The sequence below is a fragment of the Felis catus genome, chromosome B2 (genome assembly GCF_018350175.1).
Source record: "Felis catus isolate Fca126 chromosome B2, F.catus_Fca126_mat1.0, whole genome shotgun sequence".
NCBI classification, from domain to species: domain Eukaryota; kingdom Metazoa; phylum Chordata; class Mammalia; order Carnivora; family Felidae; genus Felis; species Felis catus.
Genome location: NC_058372.1, coordinates 28,430,978 through 28,452,705, shown reverse-complemented (window position 1 = coordinate 28,452,705; position 21,728 = coordinate 28,430,978). Strand labels below are relative to the sequence as shown.

The 21,728-nt window shown below is 36.6% G+C and overlaps 1 protein-coding gene and 1 pseudogene across 2 annotated transcripts in view; one reads left to right on the top strand and one right to left on the bottom strand.

Annotated features, from left to right (window-relative positions):
- The window catches only part of EXOC2 (exocyst complex component 2), a 283,378-nt gene that overhangs the window by 6,364 nt on the left and 255,286 nt on the right, over window positions 1-21,728 (bottom strand). For both annotated transcript variants that reach the window (XM_006931507.5, XM_003985860.5), the window contains exons 24-25: window positions 13,973-14,028; window positions 11,806-11,928 (exon numbers count right to left, since the gene is read on the bottom strand). In XM_006931507.5, the coding sequence (XP_006931569.1) occupies window positions 11,806-11,928; window positions 13,973-14,028 (179 nt within the window). The remainder of the gene's footprint in view (window positions 1-11,805; window positions 11,929-13,972; window positions 14,029-21,728) is intronic.
- The window catches only part of LOC105260561, a 32,571-nt pseudogene continuing 30,613 nt past the window's right edge, over window positions 19,771-21,728 (top strand).

The following is a 21,728-nucleotide window of genomic DNA, read 5'->3' as shown; positions in this document are numbered from 1 at the left end:
AGTGTGGCACTGTTATATGGGCAGAAATACAGATCAGTAGACTAGGAGTGAGTGTCCAGAAAAAAACCCTTAACATTTATGATCAATGGATTCTGACAAGGGTGCTGAGACCATTCAATGGGGGAAGGAACACGTTCTTCAACAAATAGTGCTGGGAAAACTGGATAGCCACATGCAAACGATTGAACCTGGATCCCTTTCTTAACACAAAGATGAACTCAAAATGGATCACAGACATAATGGAAGGGATAAAATTCTGAAACACATAGAAGAGAGCAGGAGTAAGTCTTTGTAATGTTAGGCTAGGCAAGCCTTCTTAGAAACGATATCAAAAGTGTAAGCAATGAAGAAGGAGGGGAAGATGGCAGTGGAGTAAGAGTACCCTGGGCTCACCTCATACTACGAATACAACTAGGTAACTATCAAATTATCCTACGTACCCCAGAAATTGACCTGAAGACTGGCAGGACAAACTCTAAAAATAAAGGTAGAGAAGAGGCCACACTGAAGAAGATAGGAAGTATGCAGATGTGGTTTGAGAGAGAAACAGATTGTGGCCACCATGGTCACAGAGAAGGACAAGAAACAGACTAGCATATAGGAGAGTGCACAAGGAAAATAAATTCCCATAGCAATTGGCTTGGAAAGTGAGAGGGCCCAAATTTCGTGAGCTCTTGGAATAGGCAAAGCTTACAGCCTAAGTTTTGTAAAAGGTCAGCAGGAGTTGGGAGATGGTAGCAGTGTATGAAGACTCTAGGCTCACCTTATCACATGAATACAGCTAGATAACTACCAAATCATCTTAAATACCCCAGAAACTGACCTAAAGACTGACGGAAAAAACTCCACAATTAAAGGTAGAGAAGAGGCCACATGCAAAAGGGCAGGAAGTGCAAAGATGTGGTGTTGAAGACATATCACGGCAGCTGCAGTGGGGAGGGAGCCACAGTCACAGAGAAGGGCAAGAGATAGACATAAGGAAAATAAATCCCCATTGCAATTGGAAAAGAAAGTGAGAGGGGCCGAATATTGTAAGTTCTTGCAACCAACAGGGTGGAAAGTCTAGAGTTTTAAACAATGGACTTGGCTGGGACAGAGTCCACAGGGCACTGTGCTGCTCTTAGAGAGAAGGAAGGAAACAACCTTGACACAGCATGGAAACAGTGATCTGAAAAGCACCTGGGGCACACAGTGGGGAGGCTATTTGCTCATCATGAAGCGTGTCCCAGGAGACAGTGTTCACAAAGAGACCCGCTCAAGGGAACAAAGGAACTGGAAGGCACCATTTCCCTCCCTTGCCCGTCAGCATAAGCACAGGACCACCTGTGGGAACCAGCACAGCACCACACTCACTACCTAACTTGCTTCATCAAGCCCTGTCCCCCAAGCTCCTGTGGAACTGCCCTTCCCAGTCACACTTAGCTCAGTGATGGCATGGTAGGTCCCCTCCCCCAGAACACTGGCCCCAAAACCTGCCAACACAATGTCTCTCCAATCAGGAGTTTTGCACAGCCTCAGTTCCGGCAGTGATGGTGACAGGTGTCATATTATAAGCAGACCAGAGCACACCTAGATAAAATGTGCCACATGCAGGCCAGGGGCCACACATTGCCCACAATAGGCAAAGAGCCACTTGCAACAACTGGCCTGAAAGATAAAGTGGCCAGAACAAAATAGCAGAGCACACGCAGCACACACTGGAGACACTCCTGGAAGCACCAGGCCCTAGAAAACAGGAGACACTACCCAGCAGGGCACTGACCTCTTCCAGGTAAGGCCATTACTCTCAGGAACAGGACCATAGCTGATTTTCCTAACACAGAAAAAGGCACAGCGACTTAGGAAAAATTAAAAGACAGAAATTTGTCTCATGAAAGAATAGGACAAGGCCACAGCAAAACATAAGTAACATTCCTGATGGAGTATTTAAAGCAATGATCATAAAGATACTCCCTGGACTTGAGAAAAATGGAAGGCATCAGTGAGACCCTTAAAATGAAGATAAAAAAAAGAACCAATAAGAGATGAAGAGTGCAATAAATGAGATTAGAAACATGCTAGATGGAATGAATAGCAGGCTGGAAGAAGCAGAGGAATGAATTAATGACCTAGAAGACAGAGTAATGAAAAGTAATCAAGGTAAACAAAAAGAGAAAAAGAAGTATGTAAAATAAGAATAGACTTAGGAAACTGAGTAACTCCATCAAACATAATAACATTTGTATTATAGGAAATCAAGAAGAAGAAGAGAGAGAAAAAAGGGGACAGAAAATTTATTTAAAGAAATAGTAGTTGAAAACTTCCCTAATCTAGGGAAGGAAACAGATATCCAGATCCAGGAGGCCCAGAGATTCCCCAACAAATTCAACAAAAGCAGACCCATACCAAGGTATATTGTAATTAAATTGGCAAAATACAGTGATAAAGAAAAAAAAAATTTAAAGCATCAAGACAAAAGAAGACAGTAACATACAAGGGAAACTCCATAAAGCTAGCAGGGAATTTTTCAGCAGAAGCATTGCAAGCCAGAAGGCAGTGGCATGATATATTCAAAGTGCTGAATGGGAAAAATCTGCAGCCAACAATATTCCATCCAGAAAGGCTATCATTTAGAACAGAAGAAAAATAGAGGTTCCCAGAGTTTGTGAACACTAAACCAGCCATGCAAGAAATAGGAGACTCTGAGTGGAAAGGAAAAACCAAAAATTACAGTATGAAGATAGGAAACATAAGAGTGGCAAAAAGGAATATTTCTGTAAAAAAAATCAGTCAATGAACTCATAAAATAAAAGGATTTGACATATGACACCATATACCTAAAGTGTGGGGAGGAGAAAAGAGTGGGTTCAAACTTAAATAACCATCAACTGAACATAGACTTTTATATGCACAAGATGTTATACACAAACCCAACGGTAACCACAAATCAAAAACCACTAATAAATTTGCAAAGAATAAAGAGAAAGAAATCCAATGATATCACTAAAGAAAACCAGAAAATCATGAAAGAAAGAAAGATCAGAGAAAATCTTCAGAAGACAACCACAAAACATGAAATAACATGTCAATAAATACATATCTATCAGTGATTACTCTGAATGTAAATGGACTAAATGCTCCAATCAGAAACACTGGGTGACTGAATGGAAACAAAACAAAACAAAACAAAACAAACAAGATCCTGCTGTCTACGGAGACTAGAGAGACTCATTTTAGATCTAAGGATACATGCAGATTGAAAGTGAGAGGATGGAGAAACATCTATCATTCATATGGATGTCAAAAAAAAGTGTCAGCATAGCAATACTTATACCAGACAAAAATAGACTTTAAGACAAAGACTGTAACAAGGGACAAAGAAGGATAGTATATAATAATAGAGGAGACAATCCAACAAGAAGATGTAACAATTCTATATATTTATGCACCCAATATGGGAGAAACCAAATACATATAACAGTTAATAACAAAATAAAAGAACTAATTGATAATGATACAGTAACAGTGGAAGACTTTAACATCTCATTTACATCAAATGGATAGGTTATCTAAATAGAAAATCAACAAGGAAACAATGGCTTTGAATGATACACTGGACCACATGGATTTACAGATATATTCAGAACATTCTCTCCTAAAACAGCAGAGTACACATTCTTCTCAAGTGCACATGGAAGATTCTCCAGAATAGATCACATATTAGCCCACAAAACAAGCCTCAACAAATTCATAAAGATCAAAGTCATATGATGCATCTTTTCTGATCACAATGGTATGAAACTATAAGTCAACTACATGAAAAAAATCTGGAAATAACACAAATATATGGTGTTAAATAACATTCTATTAAACAATGAATGAGTCAACCAGGGTCAAAGAAGAAATAATAAAGTACATATAACAAAATTAAAATGAAAACACAACAAGCCAAAACCTGTGGAATGCAGAAAAAGCAGTCATTAACAGTGAAGTATACAACAATACAGGCTTACCTCAGGAAGCAAGAAAAATCTCAAATAGCCTAAATATACCTAAAGGAGCTAGAAAAAGAACAACAAACAAAACTGAAAACCGGCAGAAAATGGGAATTAATAAAGATTAGAGTAGAAATGAATGATATAGAAACTTTAAAAAAAAAAAAAGAACAGATCAATGAAACCAGGAACTGGTCTTTTGGGAAAAAAAATCAATAAAATTGATAAACCTCTAGCCAGACTTATCAAAAAAAAAAAAGACTCAAAAAAAATCACAAATGAGTGAGAAGAAATAACAACCAACAGCACAGAAGTACAATTATAAGGGAATATTATGAAAAACTCTATGCCAACAAATTGTACAGCCTGAAGAAATTGTTAAAGCCATTGGGGTCAAACAGTATGATACTGGTATAAAAACAGACACATTGATCAATAGAACAGAATAGAAAACTCTGAAATAAACCCACGACCATATGGTCAATTAATCTTCGACAAAGCAGGAAAGGAAAGAATATCCAATGCGAAAAGAACAGTCTCTTCCACAAATAGTGTTCAGAAACTGGATAGCAGTCTCTGCTATCACTATTCCACAAATAGTGTTCAGAAAACTGGATAGCAACATGCAAAAGAGTGAAACTGGACCACTTTCTTATACTACCATACACAAAAATAAATTCAAAATGGATTAAAGACCTAAATATGACACCTGAAATCAAAGCATCCTAGAAGAGAACACAAGTTGTAACTTCTTTGACATTGGCCATAGTACATATTTTGTACATGCGTCTCCTGAGGTAAGGGAAACAGAAACAAAATAAACTATTGGGACTACAAAATAAAAAGCTTCTGGAGAGAAGGAAACAATCAACAAAACTAAAAGGCAACCTTACGGAGTAGGAGAAGATATTTGCAAAGACATATCTGATAAAGGGTTAGTATGTAAAATATATTAAAAAATTATACAACATCTAAAAAACACTCTAATTAAAAAATGGGCAGAAGACATGAACAGACATTTTTCCGAAGAAAACATAGACATGACCAATAGGCACATGAAAAGATGGTCAATATCACTGATCACTGGGGAAGTGGAAACGAAAACTACAATGGGGTAACACTTCACATCTGTCAGAATGGCTAAAATTAACAACACAAGAAACAACAGGTGTTGACAAGGATGTGGAGAAAAAGGAACCCTTGTGCACTGTTGGTGGGAATGCTAACTGGTGCAGCCAATGTAGAAAACAGTATGGAGGTTCTTCAAAAAGTTAAAAATAGAACTAACCTATGATCCAGCAATTACACTACTGGGTATTAACTGAAAGAATACAAAAACAGAAATAAAGAGATATGTGCACCCTGTGTTCACTGTGGAATTATTTACAATAGCCAAATTATGGAAGCAGCCCAAATGTCCACTGATTGATGAATGGATTAAAAATATGTGGTATATATATACAATGGAATATTATTCAGTCATAAAAAGGAATGAAAGCTTGCCATTTGCAATGACATGGATATAGCTAGAGTATTATGCAAAGCAAAATAAATTCAGTTGGAGAAAGACAAATACCATATAATTTTACTCATATGTGGAATTTAAGAAACAAAACAAAGAAGCAAAGGAAAGAGAGAGAGAGAAATAAAAAAAACAGACTCAAGTATAGAGAACTGATGATTGCCAGTGGGGAGAAGGTGGGCGATGGGTTAAATAGGTGATGGGGATTAAGAAGTGCACATGTCATGATAAGCACTGGGTGATGTATGGACTGGTGAATCACTATACTGTACACCTGAAACTAATATAACACTGTATTTAACTGGAATTAAAATAAAAACTTTTTTAAAAGGTAAAAGCAACAAAAGAAAAATTGATAAATTAAACTTAAAATTAAAAACTTATGTGTGGTGAACTATAGCATCAAGAAAGTAAAAAAACAACCCACACAATGAGATACCCTTGACATACACTAAGATGTCTATAATCAGTAACATAAGGTAGTAACAAGTATTGGTTAGGATGTGGAGAAATTGGAATCTTTATGCATTGCTGTTAGGAAAGTAAAATGGAACAGCCAGTTTAAAAACAGTCTGTCAGGGGCACCTGGGTGTTTCAGTCAGTTAAGCTTCTGAATCTTGATTTTGGCTCAGGTCATGATTTCATGGTTCGGAAAAACATGTTGGGCTCCGCACTGACAGCAAGGAGACTGCTTAGGATCTTTCTATGGTCCTCCCCTGCTCATGCTCTTCCCCTCTCTCACAAAATAAATTAATAAACTTAAAAAAATAATTTTGAGACACTCAAGCAATTCATCAAAAGATCAAACATAGGGTATCCATATGACCTAGCAATTTCCCTCCTATGTATATACCCAAGAGAAATTAAAACACATAAATACGTTTATGTGAAAAAGTAGAAAATAACCCAAATGTCCATCAAATGATGAGCAGATAAAGAAAATGTGGTATATTTATACAATGGAATATTATCCAGTCATCAAAAGAAATTAAGTACTGGTATATGCTGCAATATGTGTGCACCTTGAAAACATTATGCTAAATGAAGGCAGCCAGTTACCAAAAGTCATATTTGTGGGACTCCATTTGTATGAAATTTTTTGAATAGGCAATTCATTGGGATAGAAAATCACGGAGAAAGAAACCAGAATGCTGCTTGTCTGTGGATGGGAAGGGTGGTTGTAAAGACAGTGGAAAGCGGCTGCTAATGGGTTCAAGGTTTCTTCTAGGGTGCATTGTTCTGAAGTTGAGTGTGTTGATGACTACAACTCTGTGAACACAATAAAAAAAAAATCACTGAACTGTGTGCACTTTTACCTTGTAGACAACACAACACTCATCTACCTTGTGGCAGATGAGTTATATCTGCGTAAAACTTAAAAAAAATTTTTTTAAATGTTTATTTATTTCTGAAGGAGAGACAGACAGAGCATGAGTGGGGGGAGAGGCAGAGAGAGGGAAGGAGACACAGAATCTGAAGCAGGCTCCAGGCTCTGAGCAGTCAGCACAGAGCCCAACGCAGGGCTCAAACTCACGAACGGTGAGATCATGGCCTGAGCTAAAGTCAGACGCTCAACCGACTGAGCCACCCAGGTGCCCCATATCTTGCATAAAACTTTTAAGAAAACAAAACAAAACAAAACATGGTAATCTAAAGCTTAAACTTCTTTGCGATCTTGAAATGACTTTACATGCAGATCACTTGTTTTCAGAGCTCCTGAAGAGGCTCTGAATGACAACCACATTACACACCTTCTACCTTTGACTCAGGCATCCACAGTGTGTATAATGTTCAGGAGACTATTAAAAAGAGATAGCTGTGGGGCACCTGGGTGGCTCAGCTGGTTAAGCACTGGACTTTTGATTTGGTCAAGATCTCAAGATTCGTGAGTTCAGGCTCTGCCTGTGTCAGGCTCTGTACTGACAGTGTGAAGCCTGCTTGGGATTCTGCCTCTTCCTCTCTCTGTCCCTCCCCAACTTGTAAATAAACTGAAAAAAAAAAATTAAAAAAAAAAGTAAAAGAGACAGCCCTTATTCTCCAGGAGTACATAAAACATAAAACAATGGTAAGAGAAATTTTGTAAACAATCAAGATAAATGCTGATTTATATAAGACACAGTATATTCAGTAAAACTTTTTCTGCTTGGAAAGCAGTTGTTTGGTTTCATTTTTCAGTGCTTTAGAAGCCTAGAAAATAGTTTGTAACTAGAAAGCATGCACATGACAGTTTGTCTCTATTGTTGATACTCTATATATTGAAACAGATCTACAAAGAGAATATCAAAAAGTAAAAATAAGGTAGAACTTTTAGATGAATATTGCAGAAGGATTAAATCACTTTAAAACTAATCTTCATGCCCAAATTGTATTCAAAGTGATAGGTGTTTTAAATTAATCTATGAATTATGTGAACTATAAAAGCTGTGTTTATAAAATATACATAGAACTGTACACCAGAAAATGTCATGTTAAAAGATCAGCTAATGGGGCGCCTGGGTGGCGCAGTCGGTTAAGCGTCCGACTTCAGCCAGGTCACGATCTCGCGGTCGGTGAGTTCGAGCCCCGCGTCGGGCTCTGGGCTGATGGCTCAGAGCCTGGAGCCTGTTTCCGATTCTGTGTCTCCCTCTCTCTCTGCCCCTCTCCCGTGCATGCTCTGTCTTTCTCTGTCCCAAAAATAAATAAACGTTGAAAAAAAAAATTAAAAAAAAAAAAAGATCAGCTAAAATCACCAAACTGTCATCCCATTCCTCTTTAAAATGGCTCTCAGGAAGGTTCTGAAGATTGAGGTATGGGCCCTTTATGTAAGTGATTATTACAGGTTAACTTGTAGTCTTTCTGAATTATCTGCTTAATAGAAAAACAGTCTAACACAGGGATTCCCAATGGGAGAGGGGGAAATGGGGGGGTTTAGACTCACTGGAACTTTTCCAATATAGAAATGACTGCCTAATTCCTAGGAAGTATTAGAATATTAGAAGTTGGAACAGTCATGGTGGTCAGCAGTCTCCTGGACATGTATTTATCAAAAAAGTTCTCTAGCTAAATATGGTACCTCTTCCTAACCCTTCCCTGCTAGTTTTGAGAGAATTTAGCCAACAGGCCCCTCCCTAGTTAATCTCAACCACCCAGAGGAAAGCACTATCCTGAGACTTTTTCCACCATAGATAGTTTTATCTATTTGAGAATTTCATGTGAATGAACCCCATACAGTATATGAGCTTTTGTGTAAGCCTTCCTTCACTCAGCTGAATGCTCCTGAGATTTATCCAGGTGGTACCAGTAATTCTGTCCTCTTTAATGCTGAATAGCATTTGGTTTTATGAACATATCACAGTTTACTTATTCTACTGATGAATACCCGGGCTGTTTCCAGCTTTTGGCTATTTTGTTTTCAGCTCTCTTGGTTAGTTTTTTTTTTTTTTAAAGTAAGAGGTTTTCTTTTCTATGTGTGTGTGTGTGTGTGTGTGTGTGTGTGTATATATATATATATAAATGTATACATATGTATAGATATACATATGTATATTTGTTTATTTTCTAAATATAATTTATTGCCAAGTTAGTTAACATACAGTGTATACAGTGTGCTCTTGGTTTTGGGACTATATTCCCATGATTCATTGCTTACATACAACATCCAGTCAGTGCTTATCCCAACAAATGCCCTCCTCAAAGCCCATTACCCATTTTCTCCTTCTCATGTGCCCCCCACCACCAACCCTCAGTTTGTTCTCTGTATTTGAGAGTCTCTTATGGTTTGCCTCCCTCCCTCTCTGTTTGTAACTATTTTATCCCCTTCCCTTCCCCATGGTCTTCTGTTAAGTTTCTAAAATTCCACATACGAGTGAAAACATATGGTATCTGTCTTTCTCTAATTTATTTCACTTAGCATAATGCCCTCCAGTTCCATCCACATCGCTGCAAATGGCAAGATTTCATTCCTTCTCATTGCCAAGTAGTATTCCATTGTATATATAAACCACATCTTCTTTATCCATTCATCAGTTGATGGACATTTGGGCTCTTTCCAAAATTTGGCTATTGTTGATAGTGCTGCTATAAAACATTGGGGTACATGTGCCCCTACAAATAAGCACTCCTGTATCCTCTGGATAAATTCCTAGTAGTGCTATAAGAAAGAGCTTTTCTTGTCACTGTACTATTTTACTGTCCCAACAATTCGTACGATCTCTAATTTCTCTTCAGTCTTGCCAACAGTTGGTATTTTTAAGTCTTTAATTTTCTTCATCATGGTGGATATGTAATGGTATATTATTGTAGTGTTAATTTTCATTTCTCTGATAACCAATGATGTTGACCATCCTTTCATGTACTGATTAACCATTTCTGACTCTTCTGGAAATTGAATTACATGTATGCTAGACCTTTCGACATTGTCCCAGTGGTCTCTGAAGTTGCATTCATTTTTTTCCAATGATTCTTTTCTCTGTTCTTCAAATTTGGTAATTTCTGTTGATCTACAAATTCACTGACTTTCTCTTTTGTCTATTCTGCTGTTATTCACATCTAGAAGACTTCAAAAAAATCATATTCTGTATTTCTCCATTCCAGAATTCCATTTAGTTCCTTTTTTAGGGTTTCTATTTTTCTGCTGAGATTTCCTATCTATCTATTCATTATGAGTATGGATAGTCATCTTTAAATCACTGAATAGGGAAGCTTTAAAGTCCTTGTCTTCAAATTCCAACAACTGCATTATCTCAAGATTGGTCTCAGTTGATTGTCTTTTCTATTAAGAGTGGGTCACATTTTCCTGTTTTATCTTGTTTGTGCCTTAAGTATATTTGGATTGTTTCCTGGACACCATCAATAATGTGACTGGAGATTCTGGATTCTTTTTTTTTAATATGAAATTTATTGTCAAATTGGTTACAACACCCAATGTTCATCCCAACAGGTGCCCTCCTCAATGCCCATCACCCACTTTCCCCTCCCTCCCACCCTCCATCAACCCTCAGTTTATTCTCAGTTTTTAAGAGTCTCTTATGGTTTGGCGCTCTCTCTCTCTCTCTCTCTCTCTCTCTCTTTTTTTTTTTTTTTTTTTTTTGAGACTCTGGATTCTATTACATGACACTGAAGAGGACTGATCTTTGTTTCATTCATTTTAGCAAGCAATTAACTTATCTGGATTCAAACTGAAAACTCTCAGCTCTTGGGCAAGCACTTCAATTCTTACTTCAATTCTTCTAGTCTAACTGGGCTGGTTGCAGTAGAGTTTAATCACGCATGTGTAGTTCAGGGAACAACCTGTGATTTAGGCAGTGTACATACAAAATTTGTGGTTTTTGTTTTCTGCTCTCTGGGATACCATCCTCACTTTCCTGTAACTGTGGTTGCTCTGAAGCCTATTCTTCAAGCCAGAAAGATAGCAGGTTTTGTGAAGTTTTAGGCATCTGTTGGCCTGTAGGCTAAAATTTGTAAAAAGTGAAAAATTCCCCAAGTACCATTTCTTCTAGAATCACTCACTAATGGTCATTCTCTAATATCTTCAGGTTTTTGTTTTTACACCTTTTATTCTTAAATATTATTCAAGATTATATTATCTGTAGGGAATTGGTTGACAGAAACTTCCTCAGCCACTACTGGAAGCAAAACTGCCAGTACCTTTTATTTTCTTATTTATTTTTATTTTTTTATTTTTTAATATGAAATTTATTGTCAAATTGGTTTCCATACAACACCCAGTGCTCATCCCAACAGGTGCCCTTTAAAAGCGCAATTGCAATGCTCTAAATCACTGCAGTTCATAGGTAGCAGATAACTCTCCCTATGCATGAACACCTTTGCTATTGTCAATTTGGTTATATGCATACCAAGACATATTTGGTTTATAGAAGTTATAATTGTTATTATAACTATGTAATTTAAATAACTACAACATAAAACCAATGGATTATGAGTGTGAAGAGACTTGTCATTTCTATGAAAACTGCACTGAATGGTTTGAAAAGATTTATTAAAAGTTAAGTTGCTAAAAATTCCTGTGAAACTGGATGTAGTGAAGACAGCTGCAAACTAAAAAAAAAAAAAAGTCACATAACTTTAGAAGGAATCTGCATTCAGAAAATTTCAGAAGAGTTAAGATCTTGCTCTACTCTACAGAAACAGAAACTCTAAAATTTGTAGACAATGCATGGGTATGGTATGGCTTATGCAATAGAGAAGATGTAGATCTCCAATTGGTAGATTCACAAACACCTGTCTATATATAAGATTGATGACTACAAATACATTTTATATGTTTTAAATGAAATAAAAGTTCAACATGGAACTGAATGATTTTGGTACCTGTAATGCTCCATTTTTGCTGAAGGATGAAACACACTGCATCAGTCGACTTAGCTCTTCAGAAACTGCTTCCACCACCTTGGATAGAACTCGAGGTACCAATTCTTTGGAAATAGTGAACACCTGATGGAAGGGTTTAAAATAAGAGCAAATGATGTGTTATAGGAACATTTCCTGACTTGAATTTGTTAAAAACAAAGAGATGCACAAAACAAAATAACTCACAGGCCTTCTAAGCCATATTTTTAAAGGATCACAATTATGAATGAAAGGAAGATACAGACAGAAGATACAGTTGTACTAAGTGATTAATGGCAAAAACTAATCCTCTAAAAATATATAGGCAAATATAATTTTGAAAGGTGTTGTTGATGTTGACAAACTAAAAATAGTTTCAAAGATTTCATCTTCCTCTTGCCCTTTTCACAAAAGGAAATATTATAGAAATTATAGAAATTTAGAAATATGAAATTATAGAAATAAAAACACACTGTGTCAGTTTTTTTACCACAATTAAAAGAAAAACATATGGGGTCAGACTCTTCTTAGATCGAAACAAACACCGTATCAACTGGGCACATTATTGCATATTGGACAACAAAGTCCCCAATTTTATTGTTTGCCGAATTTCATATGTGTTTCCTTTCATTCGACAAAAAAGATTATTTTTAAACTTTGAATCTTGGTATTTTCAGAATAAGAACTATTATATTTGAAAATGTAGTGAAACATTTTACTACGTTGATTTATAAATTTGTCAAGTTAAGATCATGTGGGAAATAGTAAATAAACATTATGAATGAAATTCTACTTCCAGTCACTGGGATAAATTAGAAGGGGGTTTGAAAAACCTCATACAAATCATGGTTACTTATAGTGGACATTAATAAAAGCTGCCTCTTTAGGAATTACTGTCATCACTAAAAGGCATACATATTTTGCAATTCCTCTGACTACCACCTGTTCATCTACCACAGAAATGCTTTCACTGAGTGATGATTTAATTTATACTCTAATTTTATTGGAAGCTAACATAACAAAAAAGCATTTGTATATCTTTGATGATAAAATCATTAAAAATGTATGTGATAAATTCTTGCTGGAGTTAAATCATATATATAATACTTCCATAGAAGAATGTGTATGTTTTCCTTTACTAAGAAATGAAAACATAACATACTACGTTTCTCTTTGTGCTCTAGCTGCTTCAAACTTAGAGACAAATTCAGGAACAAGATAGCATTCTCTGTTTCCTTTGGTTACTCTTTTGCTTTAGCCTTGATTATCCATGTTTTCCAGTTTATCTTGACAACCTCTGATACTTTTTGATGAAGACAGTGGTATAAACTAAATACACCTACATCAGATGCATGCAGCTTAAAAGGCACTCAAGCAACAGTGGAAATTATCTAATGATAACATCTTTGTGGGCCTTATTTTATCTGGTCACCAATCTGTGTATGAGCCATAACCACTCTGAAAGTACTGGCAAAGCAGTGAGTAATGGATTGTGAAATTATAGAATTCGTAGTCATAGTGGTGATAATGGTGGTAGCTGTGCCTCTTTTGATGTTCCTTAGAAGAGTCCTTCTAAGAAGGACGTTAACAAAGGATGTTAACGTAAAGCTTAAGATGATAATGCTTCAAGTGAGGGCAAGTTTTAGCATGAACCAGAAGCATCAACATCCACATGTACCTATGTCAGTCACTGATAGGAAACCATGCACCTGCTTCCTAACCTCGGCCTGCCCTTTCAGCCTATCTTTCTAACAAGTCTAGTTTTCTGGATTCCCAGCCACTATGTAAGAACACATTGCCACGTGAATAAGACACCAAAGCTTATTTGTATTCTGGTTAAAAAGAGGTTAATGAATTTTGCAAGATAAGGGATTTAATATTCCTTCCAAACCAAGGTGAAAAAAACAATCTCTCTTCTCCTTACCTTTTGAACATTAATGGATTTAGTTTTAAACACAATTTCAGAAAAAAAAAAAAACTCTCATAGTAAAAGCACATGTGTGTGTGTGCATGTGTTAGAGTTGTGTTTTATTTATACCCAAGATATATTCTGAAGGGAAAAAAGACTACCAGAAAAACCATCAAATTTGCCTCTTTGTGTTGTTTTCCAGTTACCCATATTTCTTAAGAACATCTAATGACAGCTTACCTCTGCGTGCACAGCAATTATATTCACCAATGCTTCTTTTAAATAGTTTCTGACACCTGAAATCAAGAAGAGGGAGGGAAAAAAGGCATTTAATGGAAAAAAGCTACCCACCTCCCTTGACGGCATTACTGTGCACTGTACTACTGCCTTAGAGTTTTCTAAGGAGAAACAGAAAGTAACACTATCACTGTCTATTTCCTTTGAGAACCAAATGGTATTAAGGACTATTTTTGTTCAGGTTAAAAAAAAAGTTAAACATTTTCTTTCATTGTTTCTCTGTAACTGATGGTCAGTCTGCTTCAAAACTGAAATTTAAAACTGTCCTTCAGTTTCTTTATATACATGTTTCTTCATTTGTGTGTGTGTGTGCGTGCGCTCACCTACCTGGTACACACATACATTAGCAGATCAAAAAAGAAAAGACAAAAGGAAGATATTTACTAAAGCTTATAGAAGCTACATATCTATTATAACATTTTACTTCCAAAGGTAAAAGTTAACTTATGCAGGCTATTTTGATCTTAAAAAATTACTTCTGGGAGAAATGTCTGACAAAAATCACAATCTGATTTTGTAAAGCAAGTTAAAGGTTAGTCAAAATACAAGATTTAAGGACAGTAAAGAATTAACAAATACTACTTCACTCAAAAGTAGGCACTCAATAGCAGGTGTGTGCAAGATTTAGTAGTGCAGGAGTCTGAAGTCAGTTTTGTCGCCTGCAAGCTATGACTTTCGGCAAGAAAACTGGGAGCCCAGGTTTCTCTCCCATTAAAAAGTGTAAGAACAGTACCTATCTTGCAGGCTTGTAGTGAGGATTATAGGAAATAATGCATGTGATTGGTCCAGGTACCCACAGGGCTCATTAAGAACTTTCAATTATCATTATTTTGCAAGAAAAAAAATGTGAAAACAAGAAGCTGGTTTACTTTAATGCCAAAGAAATTATTTTTACTTGGAGTGGAATATGATTTCAGAATGCCTTCTAGAATTAATTGCAAATATTGAGAATTCCTTTTATACCAAAACAGAGAAAATTCTCTATTGTAAAATCATGGATGTTAACAGTAACAATGTTACAGTGTTAAGGAGAGTCTTTTCCCATTATGTCATCTAAGCTACTGATGATTTAGAAAGGTTGAGAATTTAAAAGCCAAGAACTATAACCAACTTTCTGAATTGACAGTTTTAGATTCTAAATGTATAACTAGTTTTTGATTCTGTCATATGCTATAGTTTTAAATAGGCACACTATTTTTCTTTTAAGAAGCCAATTTATATATACTTTGGAATATGGAGAGGTTCAGGTATTCTATTTTTCTGGTGGAAAAATTAAGAAATCTGTTGAAGAGTAAACAAATATAATCCAGAAATTAGTTGAAATTAACTAATTGCAAGGTAACAAGTCTTATCTGGGAGGTAAAAGAGGAAAATATAAGGAACCTATTATAAGTGAAAGTGAAATAAACTACCTTGTGCTCAAGACCAGAAAAGCTTTCTTCCTCTAAGAGGAAAGGCATACCACAGAGTTGTTCCCTTGGATTGTTTACCTGCTACAGTCAGAGCAACAGGGAGACCTGGGTGTGACAACTGTCTCTGATGACTATGATCACCTCAGTCAGTATGCCTCATCTTGTTCCTTGCTCTCTGGATAGTTCTTTCAAAGTGAGTGGAGGAAAGCAGGGAAGGGCTCTCTGGTTCCTGAGTTCATAATCACTGTGCTCAGGTCAAGAATTTTTAAATTGCAACCCTGTAAAAGACTAGCTCGTATATCTCTCTGTCTGTCTGTCTCTATCTCTATAGATAGAGAGAAAGAGACAGACACACACATACACGCCATGTATATAGTTACTAAAAATAGAAGCATAATCTTAGGCCAATGATGATATAAGGAACTTAAGAAATTCAACAGTTTCAGGACGCCTGGGTGGCTCAGTTGGTTGAGTGTCCGACTTCAGCTTAGGTCATGATCTTGCAGTTTGTGGATTTGAGCCCCCTGTTGGGCTCTGTGCTGACAGCTCAGAGCCCGGTGCCTGCTTTGGATTCTGTGTCTCTCCGTCTCTTTGCCCCTCCCTCGCTTGCACTTTGTCTCTCTCTTTCTCTCTCAAAAATAAATACTAAAAACATTAAAAAAAAATTAAAAATAAAAAAGAAATTCAACAGTCTCTGCTCTTGGTGAAAACCAGGATCCTGTCAATGCATATGAACAAATGTCAAGAGGTTGGGTGCTAGAAATGTTCTAGCAGTGATAACTAGAAATGTGAGGGCAATTTTTAACTTCTAAAATTCTTCAATGTAAACATGGGGCCAGAATGCTGACTAAAAAGCAGAAAATTAAACTTAGAATAAAGCAAGCCAGTGTCACATGCTATCAACTCAACTCCCACTCTGACCCTGATAGGAAAAACATTTCCTGGCAAGAACCCATCAGACTGGAGCATTACTAATAAAATACCCTGTAAAAGACATAAATCTAAATTACTCAATATAATTCTAAAGGCAAAGCTGTGAATAATAAGAATAAAATCACAGGACACTTTCCACCATCAGAACTATATTGCTGTTAATAAAAAAAATATGAAAACAAAATCAAGCTTCCTGTTTTAGGTTGACCACAGGTTTCACAAGGATAGTATGCTAAAAGGAACACACAGCCTCAACCGTAACAAATTGAGAAAAAAAACAAAAACAAAAACAAAAACAAGAACCTGTATTTCTTGGAGACTTACTTTTTTTTGAATAGAGAAAATGAAATAATACCCCCCCCCCCAATAAAACAACAACTACTTCAAGGAATAAGTGGTAATGTTGGAGGGAAAAGGGAGGAAAAAAGTTTCTGTCCCTAGGGATGAACAGAAAGAGAATTCCTGATCAAACCACATGTCAGGTCAGTAAGGGTTCAAAAAGATAACATTAAATTGAACGCATATGAAAAATACATGCTAACTTAGAGGAGGAGATTTGTGAAATATTATTATAACCTTCCAAAGCAATGTATATGCTGGTGTTAAGAACTTAAAAATTTTAAAAATATGAAAATAAATGATTGTCTCTCTCTAAAAAGCTACCCATTGTGTTAAATACAGAGATAAGTATTTTTTACTGCATATTGGGCTGAAATTGTTGTTAGTTCTAAGGGAATGGCTAAAAGTTCTCATTCATTCATTTAACATCAATTTGTTGAGATTCTACTTCATGGTGGACTCTGATAGGCACACATCAGATTTAGTGAGACATTAGGTCTTTCAAGTAGAATATGTGTATATCCCCAGTATGTGTAAGACCCCAAAGTGCTTAGCTGTTACGTTTTACCCTAATGTACTAGTATTCATATAGGTGTTTTAAGTTGTATGTAGCAAATCCGTAGTATGAAAGGGTTTTATACTGTAAAACAAAATCTTTGTTTTATACTAATTTGTGAAACATTTACTTGTGATTTCCTTTTTGTCAAGTTCTTGAAAGGTTAAAGAATAGTATTTGGGAGGGGTGGAGGAAGGGCACTGGACCTAGAGACTAGACAGCGTCCGTGTCTAGAGACTGAGGTCTGAAGGTTCACAAACATGAAACAGATAAGATCTCTGTGATCTTCCTAGTTAAGAATTTCAATTCCTTTCTCTTTATTCCACTCAATAGCCAGTTATCAGCCTAAGGAGAAACAAAACCAGTATCACACCCTACACACTAGCCAACCTAGTACCTACCCTACTCACTCAGGGGTCTACACTGAGCCTTTCAGATGTGTTTCTAAAAAACTAAACATAGATTAACCCCTTGGTTTTAACTGCTTTTTGAGTTTTCTGGCTCAGTTGGTTGAGTGTCTAACTTCAGCTTAGGTCATGATCTCAGCCCGTTTAGTGTCCAACTCTTGATTTTGGCTCAGGTCATGATCTCACAGTTCATGAGATCAAGACCCATGTCAGACTTTACGCTGACAGTGTAGAGTCTGCGTGGGATTCTCTCTCTCCCTCTACCTCTTTCTCTCTTTCTCAAAATAAATAAATTTTTAAAAAGTGTTGCTCCAATTCTAGCTGTAGGAGGATGTCAATTCTTTCAAAGATCTGTACCCCCCCCCCCCCAAAAAAAGCCTATAACAGTGGCAGGATGCCAGAGGTTGCCTCACTTGCTCATGTGGCACTATGTCAAAGGACCCCATCAAAACACAGGTGACAGAGGTAGCAATCTTCTTTTGGGTGGCTAGACTGATCAATTTGCTCTTTTCTGACCTCAAAGAGGAAAGTACATGGAGATTATGACAAAAGGAGAGAAATACAATTACTCAGAGTTGAAAGAGAACAGATTTGGGTTTTGGAGAATGTAAAATTGGGTCTTCCCACTAACAGCTGAGCTAACTTCCTTGAATGGAACAGGTTAGATTCATAAAGCAAGAAAGAGGTAGTAAGGATGCCAAGAAAGATCCTAGAGCCATCAGAGAAGAGTTGTACATAAATTTTGTTATTAAATTGGCTGAGGCCTTGAAGTGGATGGCAGGGTTTAAAGGGACCATGGCCATGGTACCTGGAGACAGGACCAGGATTTTATTTTAGGTTATGGTACTATTTTCAAAAGTTCCATGTCTATCACAAAGGGACCATTTTGTAGTTGATTTTGGTGGTATATGTTTCCTTCCGACTAGACTTTATTCTAATTTTAAGATTATTAACATTAATGGTTGATGATGACTTTTAAGTTCATTGAGGTAACAGAAAGAATACTCAATGTAAAGCCAGAAAACTTGGGATCAAAGTCCTGGCTTATCTATACATAATGATATGAACCTAGACAAAGATCAGTTCACCTTTTAGACAACTGCCTACTTTACAAAATGTAGACATTACAATGTCTGTTTTGCTATCAGAGCTGTTACAAAAATGTGATATATATTTATTTATTCCCTTATTCTTTAAATATTTTTTGTGTATCTATTATGTGCTAGGCACTGACAGGTGATGGTGTACAAAAGAGAGCAAAACAGAAATGGCCCCACCCTAAGAGAACTTATCTCCATGGTAGGGAGCACTTTGTAGATTACAGAACAGTACACACATTTCAGGTACATTTTTTTTTTTTTTAACAAAGACATAAATAGTTGGGTAATAGGTATGATAACTAGAAAAAGTACACCAATTTCTTTTCCTGAAACACACAGTGAGAAGATTGGACATTCTTTTTTTTTTAAAATGTTTATTTTTGAGAGACAGAGCACAAGTGGGGGAGGGGTAGAGAGAGAAGGAGACACAGAATCTGAGGCAGGCTCCAGGCTCTGAACTGTTAGCACAGAGCCCGATGCGGGGCTCGAACCCATGAACCATGGGATCATGACTTGAGCCAAAGTCGGACGCTTAACCGACTGAGCCACCCAGGTGCCCCTGAAGATTGGACATTCTAACACATCATGACTGTCACCAGGCTGCAGCATATCCTAATTGTAGGTAAAGTTCTTTTGAGTGGCACCAGCGATCTCTGAACAGCTTAAGAACAAGACAGAGGCAGACTGCCCAGATACAATACCAAATGTTACTGGGATGTGCTGGAACTGGAGAGATTTGTCTTTGACTATACTCTTGTTTTGCTAGTTTACACAAAGTTCTCTAGAAGTTGGAATTTTGGTGGAACTGTTTTGTCATACTGTGCACTGGTTTGGAAAGAAGGGCTGAATAGAGCATACTAGCAATTGTTAGGGAAGACCTCTCATGTCCTCTTGGCACCAGCTCTCTCTCCTCCCACTGTAACAGCTTTCCACTGATTTATAAGATGACCTGATTAATATCTATCTACCTTGCTAGATTGTTAACTCCACATGCATGGGCATCACCCTTCACTTACCTCGTCTTTGTATCCTTACTACCTACCACAGTGGCTGGCCTGTAGCACAAGTTCAGAAACAAAAGAAGGCAAACGCCATGTGGGTCTTGCTCACTAGTAAGTTCCCTTAACCCTCTTAAATAAATTGATAAGTGAATGAATGAGTGAACAAATACATCTGAGAAAAGTTTTAAATAATATATAATTTTGTACTAGAGCCATTCACTAAAAATGTACATGCCTCAGTTTATGTGTAAAGGAGATACTCTGCTAAAGCATGCATCTCTTACTTCTCATAGGGTTAAAGAAAACAAAAAACAGTCCTTTCGAAATAATTTTTCAGGATCCATTTGAAAAATATAGTTTGAATCAATTAAGTATAGCAGCATAGAATACTGTTAAGTCTAAATACATTAGTTTTACAAATATGCTTTGTTTTTCTGGCTATATACTTAGCAAACAGCTATTTCAATCAAATAATAAACAACATTTTTGAATGCTCACTATAGGCTTGATACTCAGAAAGAGCTCAGATATATTAGGACATAATGAACATTTAGTAAATGTGTTAGGCAACCAGGGTTTTAGCTTTAGCTTCAACATTAGTGGGCCATAAATGCCACATTTTACTGTACTACAAGGAAATGAGCTGTCCATGTGAATAGTGCACACAGAAAAATAAGGCAAACTGACTGTTTCTTGGAGTTACAAATGCTACATTATTATGATTTAGTAATAAGTATTGTTTTAAAAAGGTTCTCATTTAGATAAGCCCCCACAACTTTCCAAGGGACTGAGAACAACTTCTAAGTATTTATAATATGTATCTCCTCTACTCTGTGAATATAAAATTAGAAATGTGTCATGCTATTTGACCAAAAAAGTGTCCCCACCCACACAGTATCAATCTAGACTATCAGTTAGCAATTAATCTAGTAGCCCAGTGTGGAAATTCCCCATGGAGAAAACAAAGCTCATCTCTGCTCTGGGCAAGAACCTGTAGGCTTCTTCTCGCAGGGTGAGCTTCCTGTAATTGGGCCTGGACCACATACCATCTTCAACAATGAAGGTCTTGATTTTCATACATGAAAGTGGAAAAGAAGTCTTTTTTTTTGCTCTATTTGCCATTTTCTTCTTTTAATCAAATAGGGAGGGCACTTGATTTTGGAATGGGCATACTACTAAAAATATTTATTGAGTGCTTATTACTATTACATGGCAGACTCTCTTCCAGGCACTAGAGATATAGTAGTGACCAAAATAAGAGCAATTTCATAAAAAATAAAGCCCCCTCTCCTCACATTCTAATGGGGACACTACCAGAATTAAGAGAACACAACCATCTTGCACACGGGAGAGAGGCTTACATTATCTATAAAACAGCACAAGAAAGTAACTGCACAAAAGAAAATTGTTCAGCAAACACTAAAACCCACACTGGTAAACAGAGGGCTCTGTTTGATGAAATCCTCAGCACCATTGTGAAAAAAACAATTCCCTGACATGTTGGAAGGATCTTAGTGTTGCTTTTGGGCCAATCTCATAAAATAATGCCTAGCAATAACCTATAATAGATAATGTACAGGTGTGTATGGAATGGCTTGGATTTACATTTTAGCTGGACAATCAGTTAATTAACTGGAGCTTCAGGTATTCTTTCAAGTACGGGAAAATGTTTTATAAATTAAAAAGTGTTACATAAATGGGTTTGACTCCTCTTATAATAGTAATTTGGACAAATCACTAAGCAGACTTCTCTAAAGAATGTCTTTATAAGAACAGAATAGTGAACATTTTGGATTAATCAGGTCTTTCTTCTTGATTTCTTATTTTGAAAAACATTAAATGCTCACTGAAAAGAATTAAAACAACACAGAAGAATAAGTTTTCATAATAACAAATAAAAGTCCAATAAACTTCTCCATCAGTCTCCTTAGTATGGCATGTAGTCTTCCAA